The sequence below is a fragment of the Bolinopsis microptera genome, chromosome 2 (assembly GCF_026151205.1).
Source record: "Bolinopsis microptera isolate Bmic1 chromosome 2, MBARI_Bmic_1.0, whole genome shotgun sequence".
NCBI lineage: Eukaryota > Metazoa > Ctenophora > Tentaculata > Lobata > Bolinopsidae > Bolinopsis > Bolinopsis microptera.
Window position 1 is genome coordinate 8,547,275 of NC_087073.1, and position 21,319 is coordinate 8,568,593.

At 37.9% G+C, this 21,319-nt stretch overlaps 1 protein-coding gene across 2 annotated transcripts in view; it reads left to right on the forward strand.

Annotated features, from left to right (window-relative positions):
• LOC134811718 (NUAK family SNF1-like kinase 1) overlaps positions 1-20,612 on the forward strand; it is a 60,301-nt gene extending 39,689 nt beyond the window's left edge. The window contains exons 4-11 of one of the 2 annotated variants that reach the window (XM_063818750.1): positions 3,633-3,753; positions 5,036-5,187; positions 8,167-8,232; positions 8,462-8,565; positions 14,684-14,835; positions 17,168-18,783; positions 19,023-19,052; positions 19,828-20,612. In XM_063818750.1, coding sequence (XP_063674820.1) covers positions 3,633-3,753; positions 5,036-5,187; positions 8,167-8,232; positions 8,462-8,565; positions 14,684-14,835; positions 17,168-18,783; positions 19,023-19,028 — 2,217 coding nt within the window. In that variant the 3' untranslated portion in view covers positions 19,029-19,052; positions 19,828-20,612. The remainder of the gene's footprint in view (positions 1-3,632; positions 3,754-5,035; positions 5,188-8,166; positions 8,233-8,461; positions 8,566-14,683; positions 14,836-17,167; positions 18,784-19,022; positions 19,053-19,827) is intronic. The other variant, XM_063818749.1, reaches the window with a different exon arrangement.
• The last annotated feature ends 707 nt before the right edge of the window (positions 20,613-21,319 follow it).

Consider the following 21,319-nt stretch of genomic DNA (forward strand, 5'->3'; position numbering starts at 1 on the left):
TTTCAGACTTATTTTAACCAAAAAGTCAGTCAGGGAAGATCGGATTGATTTGATGGTTGACATAAACTTGTTCTCTGAATTCTGGCGCAGTTTTTGATGCCCTCTAAAATGTTTTTCCTCATTTGTGTTCAGATCTATTGGACTTCAAAGCCAAACAACAAATTTAGGCACATTTTTCATTTTAAATATTTACTGATTTTTCTAAAATTTTGATAGGAATGTGCTAGTGACTTTTTGAAGGGTGCAAAATAACCGCAACTAGCACATTTATATATGAGGTATGAACAACAAAACACCCTAAAATGCTTTCCTTTAAAGTTATGGGAGAAAATGTGATTTTTTGGCTTTGCAGATAAAAAATCACATTTTCTCCAATAACTTCAAAGGGAAGCATTTTAGGGTGTTTTGTTGTTCATAACTCATATATAAATGTGCTAGTTGCGGTTATTTTGCACCCTTCAAAAAGTCACTAGCACATTCCTATCAAAATTTTAGAAAAATCAGTAAATATTTAAAATGAAAAATGTGCCTAAATTTGTTGTTTGGCTTTGAAGTCCAATAGATCTGAACACAAATGAGGAAAAACATTTTAGAGGGCATCAAAAACTGCGCCAGAATTCAGAGAACAAGTTTATGTCAACCATCAAATCACTCCGATCTTCCCTGACTGACTTTTTGGTTAAAATAAGTCTGAAAAGGACAATTTCAACTTTTTGACTTTTGTTAACTTTAAAAATTTATAACACACCAGCCTTTTTAGATACGATATCAAGATTTTTCATACACCTTGAAATAGATGTGTATAGACGGCGAACAAAATTTCAACCCGATACCGCAAGAAATGATTAACTTATAGCCTCTCCACGAAACAAATTGTGTTTTTCCGAAAATTCCACTCTAACCAGGAAATGCTCGATTACAAAAATGGGTATTCTCAAAATAATTTTTTTTGGTGTGGAAACGGTGCGCTAGAAGGTCACTGAACTGCTTATGAGGTCATTTGGTCTGGACGGCACAAACCACTGTTTTGGTGTATGCCCCCTTAATGTGTGTTGACTGTTGATTGTACAGTGTTGTGTACAGAGATACAATACAGGAAGCTTCTTATTATATTATTGTGTACCAGCTTTACAAGCCCATTTTCTACTACAGGGTATAATTACGCTGCCTAAATTACCCTGGCTCCTAATGGCACTGCTCAGCTAATTTGAAGGCCAAAATCGCACAATGTCTGATCCAAATAATTTTACTTATTCAATCCTTTTCACTTATAATTACATTTTAATCCAGAGCGTGTCCGCATGGTATAATCGACATGGTTTTGTTTAACTTTTATATGAGGAACTACACGGTAGACAATGCACAACAGAATAGGGTGGATGAGCAATACTTGTTCTACTCGATTACATCACACAAGAAAGCCTGCCACCTGTAATAAGCTCTAACTTCACAACATTTCCGTGCCAAACTGTTTGATTACTTCCTCAAACCAGCACTAATGTAATGTGATAGGCACAACAGTTCCACGTGTATTTTGCAGCTGTGCACGGAGCGGTCCAATATTTCAGTAGATTACAATTCTCTCACCACAACAACAAGGAGCTAGGTCTGCCAGTTTGGCTGATTACACAGCTGGTGTACCTAGATAACAACACTTAAACTAACCAGTCACCACACCCAGTTATATACAACTACAAATATTTAGTTGTCACACACTCTCTCTCTCTCTCTCTCTCTCTCTCTCTCTCTCTCTCTCTCTCTCTCTCTCTCTCTCTCTCTCTCTCTTTCTCTCTCTCTCTCTTTCTCTCTCTCTCTCGCTCTCTCTCTCGCTCTCTCTCTCTCTCTCTCTCTCTCTCTCTCTCTCTCTCTCTCTCTCTCTCTCTCTCTCTCTCTCTCTCTCTCTCCTCTCTCTCTCTCTCTCTCTCTCTCTCTCTCTCTCTCTCTCTCTCTCTCTCTCTCTCTCTCTCTCTCTCTCTCTCTCTCTCTCTCTCTCTCTCTCTCCACCCCCTCTCTTACTACAGTAAGTGGTGTGGTGATCATTATTATCAGCACTAATTACATAGCCTACTTCACTCTCACTTCACTCCATGTTCCGCTGATTAGGTTACATGTGTCAGCTCGACTGTGCAATCTGACAGCTAATAACTGTATCTCTCACTGCCCCCCCCCCCCCCCCCCCCCCCCCCCGGCCCCCTAATAAGTTAATACAGTCAGTACCGATCCCCGGAAACTATATCCTGTACATCAAATTCACAACTAAACACTCCGTTCAAGAAGCAGGATAGAAGCTCGAGATTAACACCGGCAACTCATATAACATCACTACTACTAGTCACTACGCATGACATTTAACGTGATTCTACATATTTTTCTACATATCATTAGAAGTATTACACATCAAAAATACCTAACTCTCCTTATTATTATAGGGTGCCCGGTGCAATAATAATACTCATTCCTCAGATTTACGTTTTTATATTAAAAAAGTGAAACTCCGGTAGAGGATAAAGGCGATTAGGACCCCTCAAAATAAACATTAAACATATACCTTGATCTGTTACATCCTCAATTAATGTAATAGATGTGTACAGTTGTAATAAGTTTAAACATTCTTTACCCCAGATAACTGTACACATACATTTAAGATAAAGTACATTAATTCCTTCCTTTCGCAGACTCATTACCCTGAATTTGTCTGGTTACCGAACATGAATGCCATGATACGGTGTAATGTATGTGATAAAATCTGCCCAGTTCAGCCATTTGTACGTGGTTATTCATATCTCGTACACTGGTCCTGTCGTGTTGTTTATTGTTATCCAACTGAATTCGGACAATTCCTGACTTATATCTAATTAGCTAATAGAGCTGTCAAACCTAGACGAGGAACTGATTAGTGTTTGAAAACTATAGTTTACATAGAACTCATTACTTACATAGCTTAGCTTGTACCTCAAGTTATAACCTTCAATAACATCACTGCACTACTACTAGTCACTACGCATAACATTTAACGTGATTCAACATATTTTTCTACATATAATCATTATATACATTAGAAGTATTACACTTCAAAAAGACCTAGCTACTTCTGCTACTTACGACTTACTCAGATCTGCTGTAAATAAATTAAAATTCAAGAGATCCAGTAGAATTAATTTATATAACTGAAGTTGTTTTCTAAATACTATAAGTGTAATGCTATAAAACGCGTACGCCTGGCAACATGGATAAAACTAAGAGCTTATATATTGAGGTCCAGGGATTATATATCATACTACACGGAGAGTGAAGAGAGGTAGCTTCATGAGACAATACACCATGTAACTGTATATTAGCTGATATAATAGTTATAGCTGTGTGTGTGTTACCTGTTTAACATCATAACAACACCAGACTGTTAATAAAACACTAATTCCAGTTTATTATAACAGAGTAACACAGTGGTAACAGAGTGCCGGGTGCCCTGGTAACAATGCCCTGGTAACAATGCCCTGGTAACAGTGCCCTGGTAACAGTGTGCCCTGGTAACATGGTAACAGTTGTGAGGTAACAGTGTGCCCTGGTAACATGGTAACAGCGCCCTCGTGACACAGTGACAGCTTATTAATGATAAACCCTCTTTCTGACAGGTAGCAATAAAGATCATCAGAAAGGAGAATGTTAAAACTAAAAAAGATATGGAGAGAGTCCGGAGAGAGATCGATATACTGTCTGTGTTACGACATCCGCACATTATAAAAGTTATTGATGGTAAGAAAACTAAAGAATTTTCAGTTAAGTTGACGTCAGGGATAATGATATAGTACCTTGCTGAAGCCTGCAATAAAAATACATGTAAAAAGGAGGAGAGGGTGTAATTTTTCGTGATCTCAGACTACATTTTTTATTCCTATTTTACAACCAATGTGTTGGATGAGATCATGGTTTTTAATAAAAATAACCTGTACTCGCGTACATTTAACGTAAAGTTGAAGCCCCAATATTCATCATTCGTTTGACAAGGCCGTCTAGGTCTGTCAATATCAGAATAGAAGCAAATGTTACTTGGTTGCGGTGGGGTTATACACATTACACACAATGTGTTGGGGTTATACACATTACACACAATGTGTTGGGGTTATACACATTACACACAATGTGTTGGGGTTATACACATTACACACAATGTGTTGGGGTTATACACATTACACACAATGTGTTGGGGTTATACACATTACACACAATGTGTTGGGGTTATACACATTACACACAATGTGTTGGGGTTATACACATTACACACATATATGTCGGAATATTATAATATTGTAAAGTTATATTAATATAAGATTTTCAAAATCGAATAAAAAAGTTTCTGACCTTTGACCCGCGATAATTTCGGATAGGAACAATATTTTTCCATGGGACCAAAAGCAGCTGATAGATATCACTCCCCTCTATCAGAAACAACTATAAAATCAATTTCGAGAGAATTTTGATGAAGACCCCCCCCCCCCCCCCCCCCCGGCCCCCTTAATGCTTATTACCAGCTCAACTAGCCCCAGTCATTCTGCTCATCTTATTGAAAAACCTTCTATGAGGGTAATTCTAAAGATTTATAAATCTTAAGAATTATAATTATACATCTTTTATTGTCAGGAATCTCAGCAAAAGACAATAACCTTGTATTCGAACTTTAGTAATATACTACGCTGAGAGTACCTATAGGCTGCAAATATTGCGTATTTTTCAGTGCAGCTTAACTACGGTGTTTATTTGTCTCCAAATTTTCCGCACTTAAAAAGTTTTAGTGTTTAGGCAGGTGCGGAATTCGCATTATTTGCTAAATATTAGCGCACCCACATGTTGCCTCTGCTTAGTGTTTAGGCCTAAAAGCGAACTTGTAAGGGGGTAGTAACAATAGTCTCCATAATATGCACCATGTGCTTACATAGTTACCACAGCAACCAGTTACTATGACAATCAGTTAATAATTTACCCATAGTTACCAGCACTCTAACAGACCCTAACAGACTCTAACATCACCATCCCCCAGTTGTGGAGACCCGTACAAATATAATAATAGTAATGGAGTACGCTGTGAACGGGGAGCTTTTTGACTACATAAACGAGAGACGGTATTTAGACGAGTCGGAGAGTCGCAAGTATTTCAGACAAATTGTCAGCGCTGTGGACTACTGTCATAAGGTATGTGGTTTATTGAAATGGGGATTTTACTTTATCTAAAAGAATTATGGCAAAACTGACCCGAAATTGGATTAAATCATGCTAAGAGTATCAACTATCAATTAATCAATTACCTCAATTAGCGAATAGTTGATGGATTGAAAAGGATATACATACCTAGATTTCTTTGTGTACTGGTAGCTTATTCTCCAAAACGAACCACAAAGTACCTCTATTCTATTTTTTACGTGATTTTCTTGCATGACCATTAGTCCTTGCTCTGAACAATTGGAAATATGCCAAAACCCGCGCCGGTCTTTAGTACATGTAATACAGCGTGTGGTATTACATCACCACCAGGCGTGATCATAGATATGAGATTTAATATTACTAGGCTACTCAAGGTTACATTTCGTATTTCCTTGCACTTTCTTCTCGGAAATAACGATGCTCGCTAAATTTAGATGTGGCATGAAATTGCGCGCTCCTCATTACCGTGTATTAGTACTCGTAGGAGATGGAGGACACTCTAAACTCATAGTTTATCTTTTTAAGTATTTTAGACGCTCAAGGAATATCCAAAAGTCAATTATGTGACGAAAGTATTTATAATTATTTACTTACTTACTTACTTACTTACGCCCTGGAAGACATCAATTTAATTATTATACATAAATATTTCCGGTTACGTAAAGTAGTGATATGACGCAATGTTTCTTGAGTTAGAGTAAATCTGCCAAACTTGATCGTTTACCCGCGTATACTCTGCAGATTATTATACAGCATCATTATATTTATATTACATTTAAAAACTTATCAAAAATTCTTAAATTCTAACATTCTTCACAACTTCCTTATTACCATGCTTGGTTAACAGCAACTGTGGTTGGACACCACAGAGCATAAGAGCACACCATCGTTCATGGGCGTACTCTAGATTCCATTATTTCGTAACATAACTCTAAGGATCACTTCTGAAGAATTCTAATAATTTGCCCATAATAGTATATTTGATGGTTTGTCATGCATAATATGCAACCATATAAAGGTGGATAGAGTACAGTAATATGTTAATCTATAGTAAAACATGTAGTGAAACAGTGAAATAGTGAAACATGGAGTGAAATAGTGAAATAAGCCTTGGATAACCCTGATTGGCATCACGTACACCACACTGTACAAGTTTTAAAGTACAACTGGTAAGCAGCATTGACAAGCCCACACACCCGGACACACGGAGATTGTTGAGAGCGGGAACTGTTGACAGGTTTTAGGCTCACGTGGGCGTGTCACGTGGGCGTGTCACGTGGGTTTTAACTTTCAGCGGGAGCTTTGCTGACGATGTACACTGACTAGAGCAGTCATCGACACGCTAGTGTTGTGTGTGTGATGGTATGTGTGTGTGTACGTGTTTGTTAAGTTATATGGGTATTGGTGGGGTATGTTGGAATACCTATCTATCATGATCTAGAGCTTAGCGTACTCCACAACACACATGTTATCTTTACACTGTATATTCCTTGATAAGGAGTGCAGTACCACACACATGTTATCTTTACACAGTATATTCCTTGATAAGGAGCACAGTACAATAAAGTGATGCTTTACTCGCACGACTCACGTGATTGCTAACAGTACAAAGTAAGGAATAAGGATAAGAACGGTTATTTGAGAAACATAACAGAAGCTGAACAGGTATTGAGAATACTTGTTTTAGTACCGTGACGGAATATGATAGCTGTGATTATTTTAATAAGATTTTAGACTTGTCAAACCCTATCCTCTTTTCTACCGTCTGTGTACATATCAAAAAACATCACGTTATTAAATTAAAGCAAGCTTCTAGTTTCGGGATAGCCTGTAGCAGGCAACGCCCGATACTAATGCTTCTACAGACCTACACAAGTGTAAGTTAGTAGGTAAATATTTCATGCTAGGCATGTGGCACTCATTACGATTTAAACCTTTTATTGAAGTTTATCGCTTTTCTCATCACGTGACAGAAAAAACTAATAAGACAAAATGGATTTTGTTGTGAGAGCGGGTATTTTACTATGAAAATATTTTGCTATTATACTATGAAACAATGAAACTATTTAATACTATTCCTATTCTATAGCTTTGGGACAGGTATTTTGATCTGAGACTATTCCTAGTCTATATTTATAGTCTACATCTAAGTCTAAAACTCCCTTATTTTGACATCACGAGACTTGAAATCATCAGCTGTTAGTCACCTGTTAGTCACCTGTCGCGTACTGACCTGTAAATATTGAACTGGTACACGTAACAGATATATTTAGGTTTCATCGTCAACCAGCACCTGTCCACTGTCCAATACCTGTCTTCAGCTGTTCGGGCATGACTCCAATATTTGAACATTTTTGAGAGTTTCAGAATTTTTTGTTACAAGCACGATCCAATGTGCATTCCAATGTTATTCCGGACCCCTTAGGTCACTACATATCTCAATCATGTAGCATGTTAAATGTATTAGAAGATAAACCATGTAGCTTTTTTAATGATACTCGTGGAACTAGTAACAGTAAGCGGAAGTGTTTATTTACTGCATAAATTACATAAAATGTGCATAAATTACCAAACTAGTCTACAGTATTGTACTTTGCTGTTAAAATCGTTTAGAGATACTTCTAGAATCAACACGTTATAGTAGTCTTTAAGAAGTACGAAGAAAGAATAGTGGTTTGTGGTAAATGAAAAACATGTGGAATGCGGTACGTCGTATTATTATATATCCGCAATGAATGATACACGCATTTTCACTAAATCTAAATAACTCATCAGTCGTCATCAATATATCATTCATTTAGAAATTTAATCTGTAGGTATAGAAGGATGTATAAATAACTCTTTAGGGCAGCCCCGAATTGAATTGCCGATTTTATCCTGCCACATTGAAGGTCCTTTGGAGCCCCACATTTATCACATTCTGACGGTTAAACGAATTATTGCTCGATATTTAATGTCTCAATTCTTCAGAATCTGATTGTTCACAGAGATTTGAAGCTAGAGAACTTACTACTGGATAAAGACATGAATATCAAGGTAATCTGTCAGAAATGTATGTGGTTACTGTTTTGATATTTTGTCATGATTTTACTGTTATTTATTATTAAATTTATCAGTCACTGTGCCACAAGACATTGTAAAAAACAAACTATTTATAGATTTTTCATTATTGTTGTATATTGTCATAAAATTACTGGTTATTTGCTGTAAAATATCTACCAGAAATATAGTGAAACAATTAACAAGAAATAACTTTACATTACAGATAATAGACTTTGGTTTGAGTAATCAGTACGCGCACGACTGTTTGCTGAACACGTTCTGTGGTTCCCCGCTGTACGCCTCTCCAGAGATGATTCAAGGAAAAGAGTGAGTAGGAAAATATCTTTAGATGAAGGCTCCACCCTCTGTTCTTTAAACTAGTAATTTCTAAACTTTAAATGTGTTATATAAAGCTATTATATTGCTACTCCCTGGTACCACGCCTACACGTCCCCACTCAAGTGTAGGGAACTATTAAAACAAACGGAAACTTATAACACTGCAATCTCATATCACCAACTATGATGTACTCACATTTCCATGTAGTGACGTAGTATCATCTAGTCCCCGGTCCCGTGTATATTTACGTCATCTTCATTATACCCTTTAAATGCAGTTGTGGGCGGTTTTGAAAATTAAATTGTGACGTCATAATGCCCTCCCAGTTAAATTAATCCTATTTTGGATAGCTTTACTTGAGAAGAAAGTCAAAAACTTCCATTCAAACCTTTCAACATTTTGTCGCAAATTTTCATAATTATAATGATACTCTAAGGTCACGAAAATGTTAACATCCTACTTTATTTATATCCGACCGCGGCCCACGCTATAAAACTTGGAGGACGTCCAGAACAATGAGAAGCTGATTGGCGCAAATTTAGTTCAGAGAAAGTTTGTCACATACGTTTTTTATAATCTGATGTATTGTACATACTGTACTATTGTATTGACAGACACCGCACTGTTTGTATTGTCAAGCATTTCTTCGCACGTATATATATTTGATAGTGGTTTTTAAGAAGTTTCATTAAATTTGTCTTGTCATGCGGTAAGTGAGACAATATACTAAATTGTAAGTAGTCAACTTTGAGCAGCTTTTGAATGTGTACATTATTATTGAAATGTTATGTTGAGAGCTATGGTTTTAATGAAATACAACTTGTCAATGACCGTGGGGCCCTTCTTGGAACAAGCACTTGCATTCAAATTGTTATAACATCATGATGTACATTTTTAAGGTAATATAATTCAAAATTAATATTAATTCTGAACAATGTGAATTTACGAATATTATCCGTTAAGCCGTTATATTATAATATACTAAAACCACAGCAATCATGACATACTTACAATCCCGCCCAACGTTGTCCGCGTTACCATGACAACGAAAAACACAGCAACATTACATCACCTAGCTTCTCAGTGCTCACGTTGTCATAGTTACTGCGGATCATTGTTCACCGCACAACTCATTATCTCATTACCGACAACTAATTATTAATAACCTAATTAAGCACGTCTTAAAAACGGCTTAATCTGTGTTTACCATTAGACATCTATAATTATCTCTGGGATTACAGACGTTTTTCGCAAAACTCGTGAGATTTTCTGTTACAATTTGAGACAGAGATATAAATGTAATTGAAAAATGTAAAGCTGCTGAGACGGAAATATAACGTTGCAAGGTATTTCTGGCTCCCATAGACCGTGTAATAATTATGTTAAAATATTAGTAATATCTTACTAAATATATTATAATTACCTTAATTACGAAACTGGGATTATATCAAGTTCCTAAGTTTAAATTACATTAGTTATCATAATTTTAATAGTATATATTTTAAACTTACGATACATTTTTATGTTAATTAGTAATAAACAAAATAATATCGTTCGCCATTTAACTCATTTTGGATGAAAAGACATAAATTCGGTACAATTAGATATAAATCATAATTATAGCATCAATCTATCCGTTCCGATACTGAATGCCTACTCATTCGGCTGCTATTATAATGATCAATTTTGAGAGCAGCAAATTGTTTTGACTGGCAACAAATCCCAGTTAATTAGTTAATTGCTTGCTAATTGCAGGCTAATTGCCAGATAACGTGCCTATAATTACGGTATAATTGTGCAAATATGACGGTGGATCCAAAAGTCAGACCTAAATTTAGCTCAAACGAAAATAGAGCCGTGTGTACGCGTAATTAGATTGAACATGACTTATTGAACATCACCAATAATATTCATCAAGTTTGGACCTGTGCCAGCTATATAATAACTTGAGATGTTAACTTTAATGGTGTCCATCAGAGCTGGGTTGTAATACTGCTCTCTCATTTCAAATAAGCTGGGCAATTAGTCAAGTAACGTGTGAACAATGCTGGGAATGCAGAATAAGGGCGAGCATTTAGCATTCCTGGTTTTCTTATCCCTGCTAGGGTAGAACCAACTCTGTGCTAGGGTAGCAGCGACCATTATAAAAGTATAAACATCTGGACCCTGATTCTTATAAACAGTTAACCAGTATTCCTGGAAGTAAACCAGCACTGAACGCATGTCCTCACTAAACAGCTCCGAAATACCCCAGTTAAAGTGACATGCCAAGTTGGCAGTACCACTGCTAACATCACGTGTCCACTGCTAACATCACGTGTGCAGTACCATGGAAATACGCCCGGTTTGTGTTGTAACCCAATACCGGTGTTATCATTTGGTGGCAGCTGCTGCTGGTGGTGCTGGTGTAACACACTGCCTTGTACACATCTCGTTTTAACACAATTATATCTGTCGAACATGAGGAGATGTCAAACACTCCACGCTTGCTGCCAGGCTAGAAGGGGGTTTCTAGTGTCAGGTTATAGTAATTAGTAGTGGGGGAGATCACATAGCAGAGTATGAAAATACTTTGCGATTACACAATTGGTTTTCTTCGGAGCCTCTGAATGGACGATTAGACGAGCCTACGAGACTTTGTTACCCATGCGTACTGTAGACTTGAGAACGCAGTATGATTGGTTTATAGACATCAAGGGGTCTTAAGACGGAGCCGCAAATTGAATGATTGAAATAATTATGTTTCAGTTACTTTGAGCGTATAGAAATATTTGGATCTATCATTCTTCGCCCAGCGAATTAAGCTGGTTATTTGAGTGGAAATCTATTTTTATCTTCACCAGAATAGATATAATTTGTTATGGTCGTGCTTCTCACCACCCTGGTCCCCCTCATAACGCTGAGCAGTGGGTGTCGCTGGTAATTAACCAGGCCAGCAAAAAAGTGTTGTACTGTTCTCCTGGCGAGAGAGAGAGAGAGAGAGCAGTTAAACAGATTCTCTGCCGGACAGCGTGACGTCACCCCCATTAAATCAGCGTGGTATTTAACAGTACCCTGTTACCTAATACCTGGTCTGTCTAGGGGGAGTTGTTTAGAGTGTCTTTGTGGTATCATGTTTACTGGAACAAAACTATCTGTTTTCTAGGGTAACCTGGATATATCTCTGTTTTGTGGAATTAACCAGAACAAAACTCTCCAGAGGTATTTTCTACTAATATTATTTGTTCCACAGTACAATTATTAAAGTACATATATTAGCATACCTCTCTACTAGTCAGGTAGTCTGGTCACGAGGACCATGTTAACTGATATAGTGTTAGTAGTCTACAAGTTATTCTACAGTTCTTCTGTACCATGCAACTCTCATGTACAGGTTAGAGGAACGGTATTCTAGAGGACTACCACATCAACACGGCTACTTAAAGGGGAGTATATGTTAAAATAAGTGTTAGTAAACCAGAAACCTACTTCAGTTACATAGCATAGTGTACCCTCAGACTCTGCTACTTGCCGTGTACATTATAATAGTGTTCCGTATCCAGACCCGCATATTACTATAGTTAAGTATAGAATTGTTGACTCCCCACATTAGGATGCAGTGAAACTATCGGACTACGATGAATGGGGATTTGCCACCCCATGGCAACATTATAAGATTAAATTATATTGACTTTTTGATTATAAACGGGAAACATCGTTTCCTGTTTAAAATATAATACTCCAAAGCTCATTGTTATTCAATAAAAAGAGGTCACGTAATGTGATTGTTGATTTGTGACAGGACGATCATACCTGTAGCTGTACAGTGTACGTGGATCCCATGGATCTGTTATATAAATCATTGTTTTCTTTTAAGTGTACCGTATCAAGGTTACACAAATTTGAATTATCGTAGCTAGAAATCAGAGTATACTGTGAAATGAGAATCATATCAATAAATCAAACAATAGTCAGTAATTAGGTTATTCTAGCTTTCTGCCAGCCCAGTGGAGTGCAACTTATTACTCCAGTGCAGTGCAAGTAGATCTAATCCAGGTGAACCAGGGTAAGCGTGTTACAATGATGTAAGATATGTGACGTAATCCTATAGACTAGAGAACACTATAACACTAGAACAGCTCTAGTCTATTCTACAGTTCCTGCACTGTGTTACAGTGTGACGCTGTGTAATTATCCAGTGTGCCACAAGGGGGGTGATGTCACACTCCTTGTGGCACACATCACGTGATGTCACACTTTCTAACAACATCCCTTACTTCCTGTCTCATTTCAATGATACTGATGTTGATGATGTGTTAGAAGTAGTAGTGTGTGTGGGCTGTGTGTTACGTCGTTATAAAACCACATATCTCATTATTTTAGGGGTAGGCAGTGCAGAACCCATACAATGTCCCGCGCCGGGAATGTGAAATATTTGAATTAGAAACACTGTCCACACGAAAGGTATGATATCATGTTATCTGCCCGGAACAAACATACTACACGCCCATGTCACTCTCTCTTACTGTAGAACATATACACCGTCAAGTCGGTAAATTAGAGTTCTTTTGATTTAACGAGAGCAGTGACGTTATGGTTAGGAATGTCATTTTCTGCGCGGCACGTTCTGGATCAGAGGAGTTTAAAGTTTTTAGAGCTTCAACTACCACGCCCTCCAACATAGGTACCTGGTACGTACAGAGAACAAGTAAACCAGTTACCAGTTATAAGTAACCACTTACCAGTTACCTGCACTAAACTGAAATAGTGGAGATTCATGGTGCTGGCACACTTATACTGACTGTAATTGTTGGGAGTTACTGAACCATTATTTCTTATATTGTTGAGCTAAACTTTGGGTATGTAGAATACTTTATTGTTTTCTATATAACATGTTGACATGATCCCTGGAGATAGTAGCTAGTTGAGCATGACAACTGAATGAAAGAACAACCAAATAAGGTACCAAGTGTAGATACTCAAATTCATATTGATAATACTTCCTGACGACAATCCACGTATCATCACTAATTCACCATCATCAGTCTCTGTAGTCAACAAGTCATACAGCACTGAGCACTATGTTTAATTGATTTCACTTATCTGTGCTATATCTATAATAACCACTAAGATAAACAGTGCTCAACTACTAAAGTACTACAATAAAATACAGAACAACTATGTTATATTTTATTGGCTCAGTGCCAAGTAATCCTTCTTGTTAACCGCTGTTGATCTGTTATAGTGTCAAGTAGTAATAACACACAGAGAGAGAGAGAGAGAGAGAGAGAGAGAGAGAGAGAGAGAGAGAGAGAGAGAGAGAGAGAGAGAGAGAGAGAGAGAGAGAGAGAGAGAGAGAGAGAGAGAGAGGGAGAGAGAGAGAGAGAGAGAGAGAGAGAGAGAGAGAGAGAGAGAGAGAGAGAGAGAGAGAGAGAGAGAGAGAGAGAGAGAGAGAGAGAGAGAGAGAGAGAGAGAGAGAGAGAGAGAGAGAGAGAGAGAGAGAGAGAGAGAGAGAGAGAGAGAGAGAGAGAGAGAGAACTTGTTAAGGTGTGTCACACCGTCCACACACATATTGTTTCATCACTTCTCACGTACACTATATTACTCTTGTTGACTGTTTTTAATTCTTCAGTGCTCACACAAGATAGGGAGAGAGAGTTCTCTAATTTGTATGTAGTAAGAGTGAAATGCGAAAAACTTTCGGAATTTTACCGAATTGAGGAATAATGCCCACGAAAAAATTTTTAAATGTTTAAACTTCCGCGTAGAAATTGGTTTCAAAAGGATGAAAACATATAAGGGACGGAAAATTAGGATAAGAAATAGAGGAGGGGAAACAAGTACTAAATGGCGAGTTGATGAAAGCTCGGGAGAGGCAACATTTTTTAAACCGCTCACTTAAATTTATTACACTGTCTAGAGAACTGTAGAATAGTGTTTACTGTAACTCAGAATCATCACCAATTTCTGCTTCAAGAAACTTTTTACAGAAATTAAATACCCTACACCGTTTTGGAATTATCCAAAACGTGAGTAGTGGCTGGACTTACAGATGACCCTAAACACAAGTGTTATTCTCCCCTGTAAAGTGTATACTGTACTCTGTATACTAACTCCTTATTTACAGGTACCGAGGACCCGAGGTCGATTGTTGGAGTTTGGGAGTTGTGTTGTACACACTGCTCTGTGGTACCATGCCATTTGATGACAGTGATATGAAGCATTTAGTTGAGAGTATAACATCAGCTAGCTATCCTCACCCTAAAGGACTTTCTAAATGTGAGTTGGAATATTATATTGGAAGTTTTACAACTAAACTATTGTTTGTTCTATCATCATTAAATCATTAGTTAAATATTGATGAAGTGAACATAACTTACATTGTACGTGTTATTTGGCAACTTGTTGGTCATGTGTGTAATATGTGTACATATTGTACATACTGTAGCTGGCTATGTAACTTGGTAGCAGCTGACTATGTAACTCTGATTGCCCACTAAGAAGTTGTGTATTTTATGTTCTGTAATTCACATTCACTAAACGTAAAATCTTGAGTATTTAATATGTCACGTTGCACATAACATGTAAAATATTTGAAAACCTTTAGCTGCATTGAATTACAGCAGTGCGAACAATATATTAATGACACCTCAATCTTTATCATAATATGTGTCCTTTGTGTCCTATAATCGACATATCATGCATATTTTACAATCTCGAACGATTTTTTAATTCAGTTTTTGTCTAGGTTTGACAGCGGACAAAAATATCTGGATAAACTCAGCATATCATACCAGACATACCTTGTCATTTGTCATATCAATTAAACATCACACTGTTCAATGTGCAACTATTCGCTGTGTAGGCTCTGTCTTATAATGGTATATTGATCTGAAACTCAAGACAACGTAACATTGGGCGATATTCCCTCCAATTGTAAGATTATTTGATGTGTAATTGTACAGGGCGTTTACTTAAAACCCTCCTGTGAAATGTATTTCCACTGCGGTAACACAAAAGATTGTACAAATTGTAGTGTTGTATATAATGTACTGTAGGATGTTTGCTAAAACCACGTGTTTCCAATAGCAATTACCTTCCACCAATGGCATCAAGTCTATTTATTATCGCAAATATTGAGAATTAAGATGTCAGCTAGAAAATCAACCAAAATGTAACATGTGATGTAGTTGTCTGGCGTTGTACATTCGGTAATTCCGCGAGACATATCGGGTTAGTAGCCATAAGGAAGCCATCTTTGATACGATATATATGCTTTAACATATCTAGTGGTTAGACTGTGGAAGCTTTAAAAGTTCTCTGTTATTCTCGACATAAGTCAGTCTTATAAATGCAGCTGATTTTTGTTTTGTAAAAGTCTTGCTATGTATAAGAACTAAGAAAGTTTGCCGGCATGGTAAAAGGTACAGTTTTAACTTTTATCTCGCATTGTTAAAAGTATCGGATGTGATATGTTTTAACGGAAATCATTTATAAAACTTGGAATCTGTCCAATATTATAATGCATTTTAGATGTTACATAATGCAAATTTATGGTGAATAATTAGTGAAGGTCACACAATTCCAACACAAATCACATATGCATCACGTACACACAGCGCAAATGTTCTAATATGGGAGGATAAAATCACTGCTGTAACGTAATTTGAAGATGCCCACTCACAGGTTGCAATTGTCTACTCTTCCATACCCAGCTAAAATGTCAACAAATTTGCGTGCTTTCGTACGTAGTGCGCGAACACATTACGGCAATATCGTTGACTTCTTTTCATAGCCCTATCTGCGCGGCTTTACGCGCGCATAAGCCGCGCAGCTAGCTATGCAGGGTTATGCATGCATGCAATGCATGATCGAATCGGTCGATCTGACATGATCTGCATGCATGAGCAGACATGTCATTGACTTGTCAATGTGAAAAGGTACAAATTCTATAAAGTTAAATAAGCAGATACCTTACAAGACATATTTATGGCGGCCTAATTTGCGACGACCGAAATTTTGGCGGTCCGAAAATATGGCGAAATTGAACAAAAACCGTCAAATTTCGGACGTCACAGAAAATAAGGGTATTTTTCATCATTTTTTGTGACAGTAAGCAGTAAGGAAATTTCTGAAATTCGGTAAAATCATGTTCAAACTTAGTCTGTATTAAGACTGTAAGACTTTCATGTTAGCACATACATGTATTTTAATGCAAATTTAAACTGTATTGCTTGACATTCAATTCTTCATTGGTGTGGTGATTATTTGTCCCAAGATGCCAGAATTTATTTATTTGTTTTACTTGATATTACTTTTTAGAAACAAAATAAAGCAGTGAAGGCAGGGTCATTGAAATAAGCTAAAAGATAATGCGACGGATTCTATTACGACGACCGAAATTTTGGCGGTCCGAAAATATGGCGAAATTTTCGGAAAACCGCCACATTTCGTACGTTATAAATATGTCTTGTAAGGTAGTTAGTATTTACTTCATAGTAAGTATGTATGTTCATTTGAAATGCACCATAATGCCGTAAATACGCTGTAAAAATAGTCATACCTTATCTGTAATTTATCTTCAAAATGATAACATAATATTCTGTTTCAGCTGCACTGGACATGATAGCGCGACTACTACGAGCAAACCCGAAAAAGAGAGCCACGATTGAAAACATCCGACTCCACCCTTGGACTAACGATGGTTACTCTAAACCACCGATGCAGCAACCTTTATCTAATATAAACCACAAGGACAGACGTCGTCTGAGTAGTAAAATATCGTGTCTTGCGGAGACTCCAATCAAGGGTATGACTCCTAGTAGTAGGACTAGATCAGACTCTAGGCTGAACGAGAGAGGGTCTATATCTATGAAACCCCGTACTCCGTCGTCCTCAATGCCAAGGCCATCCTCAACTAAATCGAGTGAATCGCCCACTCCTAATCCTAATGCTAAGCGGCGACTGGTTATGGAACCTAGTAGTCCTCAGCCTTCAGCTATGAAACCTGTTTCAGAAGAACCCGAGGTAGAGAGACCTAAATCAGCAAGTGCTATGTTATCTAAAGTTCCTTCTAAACCACCGAGACCTAGTCGGTCCAAGTTGGAGCGAATGGGTCAAAAATCTGATAATAGAAGTGGCAGCGAGTCCGATAGTCGGAATGCTCTTACTCCAGAATCAGCCCTAAAACGTAGCTCAAGTCACGGAAACAAAGTAAAACCCTCCTCTCCGGACGACAAATTCAAGTTAACACCAGACCGTCGCACTTTGTCTGAAAACACATCTTTAGCTCAGTTTAGTAGCGATTACGAGCGGGATATAGATAGCTTCAAGCCCCCTGAAATCAAGGATGCCGGGGAAATAACTATGATTGACTCAGAGTCCAACATGTTCGACGGGTTTGGTGGTAGTACTCGGAATGTCTACTATGATCCGAACGTCAGGAATATCACATTAGAGCTCAAAGAGCCGAGCATTGTGATTTCTCCTACGGAACCGAAGCAAGATAACAGGACCCCGATACCAGAGGAGTCCCCAGTCGCCCCAAAAACCACGCCAACTCCGACCAACCCTCCTCCACCTACCAAGAAGACAACCAAGAAACCTGTTGAGGGTAAATCCTCCCTACCAAAGCGAGATACCGGTCCCAGTGCCCGTTCAAAAGCTGCCATCAACAAGACAGGTCTAGGGTCAAAGCGTCCCGTGGGAAGGCCATCTGACAGTACGACACAACGAGGGAAATCTGCTGGTACTACCCGGGATAGACCAAGCTCCGTTAAGAACAGGACCCCTGTGAAGAGTAACACCATCACTAACCCCAGCAGTACTCCTAGATCCAGGAGAAACTCCGACATCATCACCGGGTCTCTGTCTAACTTGTCTATAAAGAGCGAGACCGACAAGTCCTCCTCTTCCGAGACTGGATCCAGGACCAGGATAACTAGGAATATTTCCACTGCCCCCTCTCCTGCTAAAAAGAACCTGAATATCAAGAGCAGGGTAGACTGTCATAGATCCGGCAACCCGAAGAAGGCAACAAACACAAGCAGTGGATCTGGCGAGATTATCAAAAAGAATGACAAGGAAAAGGAAAAAGAAGGCGTCAAATCTAAGATTTCAGCAATTATCACCAACCGTACCTCGAAAACCGTAAATAGGAAATTAAGTGATGCTTCTCTGGCTTCAGCGCCAAATACACCAAGATCGAAACGTGCCAATAAAGTAACGGTGAGTTAAAAATGTTCATATCCAATTGTCAATGCTAGAAATTTTAAAACAGGGGGCATGACCATCTCATCATTGAAGCTTTCTTTTACGAAAAATCGATGTCGAAAAGGGCAATGCCCTCCCCATGAGGGATTCATGGATTATCTTTATCTCAATCGAATCTTGATAAATTAGATTTTGCTATGATAATCGCAATCTTGACAATGGTTCTTTGGAAAATTGTACACTTCTTTTATTAGAAATGAAAAGAAACCCCTCTTAACAAATTAGTGAGTCATAAGATTGATTTTTAGTCTTTCGGCAATTCTTGCGAGTTCTTGATTTCAAGTGATCGGAGTGACGTCTTCCACCATCTATCTGATTATTTATCAGTTTCAGCATATCTAAAAAGCTATCGATTTTTGCATGATTTGATCGTCTGAAAATGTTTCCATGCAAAGGCAGACAAAATAACACAGGTATAATTTAGTAGTACCATAAATTTGGTTTTATAAATACTAGTAGCAATGTCTTAAATATAAGGGAGGTAAAGGTAGATAAAGCAATTAATATTCATCGTTATCTTTCTTATCTGAAGTGAGTGTGAAAGTGAGGCAAATATTTCTCTTCTGCTGTTTTCGTGTGTTGTCAAATTGCATGCTTAATTCCAGCCTTTAATCGTGAGATTTCGAATAATAGTTTAGTTTAAAATTCAAATCTACTGCCGTTAAATGCAAATAATATAGTCTATTATTTTACGGCCGGGATGGACATTCCCGTCTTGGCTGAATCAAACGAACTTGTAATTAAATCATTGTGAACGATTAATTAGCTATTGCCTTATACTTATAGTTATAATAAGAATCACGTGAAAGATTTTTTAAATAACCTTCCGCAGCATTTAAGAAGCAGAATAATCATTTTAAACAATCATAGCACTATTGAAATTAGAATACCTTCTTTTCCTTCACGATATTTGAACTTGAAATTATTGCCTCGATGAATGAATCTTGCCCTTGTTATATCTTACTCTGGTTTCTCTCAATAAATTCTATTTTCTCACAGGGAGAGAAGACGCCTAACAGGAACAGTATGTTACCGAGGTATAAAGGGTCGGGCACCACCCCAACTTCCACGCCCCACCGAGCCAGGTCTAACACTGAACCGGTCCAAAAACTTACCAACGACATCAAGAAAATGCCCTTCCGCTGAGCTGAATTTGAAAAATACTCTCATTGAGGGATGCTCTGATTTATATCTGGTGAACCCAGTTTGGTTTTGTATTATGTGATGAGATCGGTGGAGACAAAAGAGTTTACGAAGTACCCTCCTAGTTACCACGAAACCACCGCGAATACACACGGGGCCCGTCGTGTGATGATATTACATGTACATAGTATAATAAAACTGAATGTGAAAATAACACGAATCATGTTGTCATGGTGACTAACTCGTTACACTATAGTTCACCACTTGACGTCCAGACGACCAAGTATTTGGCGCGCAGCGAACTGATTTTGTGCACTGCGGTTATCTTTAACCGCGCCGAGTTACCGCGCGCTGGTACGCAGTGCATTAAATTTGTTGGTTTTGTGCCAAATGATTGGCACGGTAATGATGTTAGCTTTAATCTAGTTCTTGTGGTTTTTGTGAACTAATTTAATGATGTCCGAGTCTACTACATGAAATGATGATATATAACTTGAGCTATTTAAACTGAAGGATAAGAGATATTCTTCTGGGGTGTTTTATATTGTAATTTTTAGAACAATTAATTCCAGTCTTGTGTGACTGTTGTATGATTTTTATACATTAAATCTAAGAATTTCTAGTCCAAGCTTCAAGTTCAATATATGTGTGGTTATTTGCTTAATTTGGAAGGATACGGCCAGGGGTTCAACGTTATCTTAAACATTAAACTTGAGCCAACATTTCAAGCCTTACATGCACCGCCAACTTATAAAAATAGAGTCCCCTGTTGAAATTCAACAGTGTTGAATGTTGATGGGCACGGTTTATCCTATTTCAATACAAAATAAGCATCCTTTGTGACCTCTTCTACTTTTTGATGGCTTCGCGGTCCAGTAGAGAATGCACCTGTCAGGCCAGGTAACGTCTGAAGAAATAAGTATACCATTAGTTTAGCATATTTAGATTTGTGTCTCGCCCTCAGACTCAGAACAAAGAATCTTAATTCTTCATCACTTAGAACAACAGATACCTTGTGTTGTGTGTACTGACAATGAGTATTATGTTAAATGGGCCCAGGCCCTAGATCATATTCTGTCTTAGCTTTGTGCCTCGCCCTCTGTCCAGAACCAAACTGACCAGTTTGAAAAGGATCTCTGCGCACGAGTTTTCAACCTCAGACACCACCCTACTCTTTGCTTGTGAGCAAACAGCTCTTATTTGAACAACTTTACGAGACAGAGGCTGGCGCCTTCAGTAACCGATGGGACTTATTATCACATAAATTACATGACAACTGGTACCGACGTGTAATTACTCCGGACATACTTGTAAGTGCAGTGCACGTGGTTCTTAATGTGCATGTGGT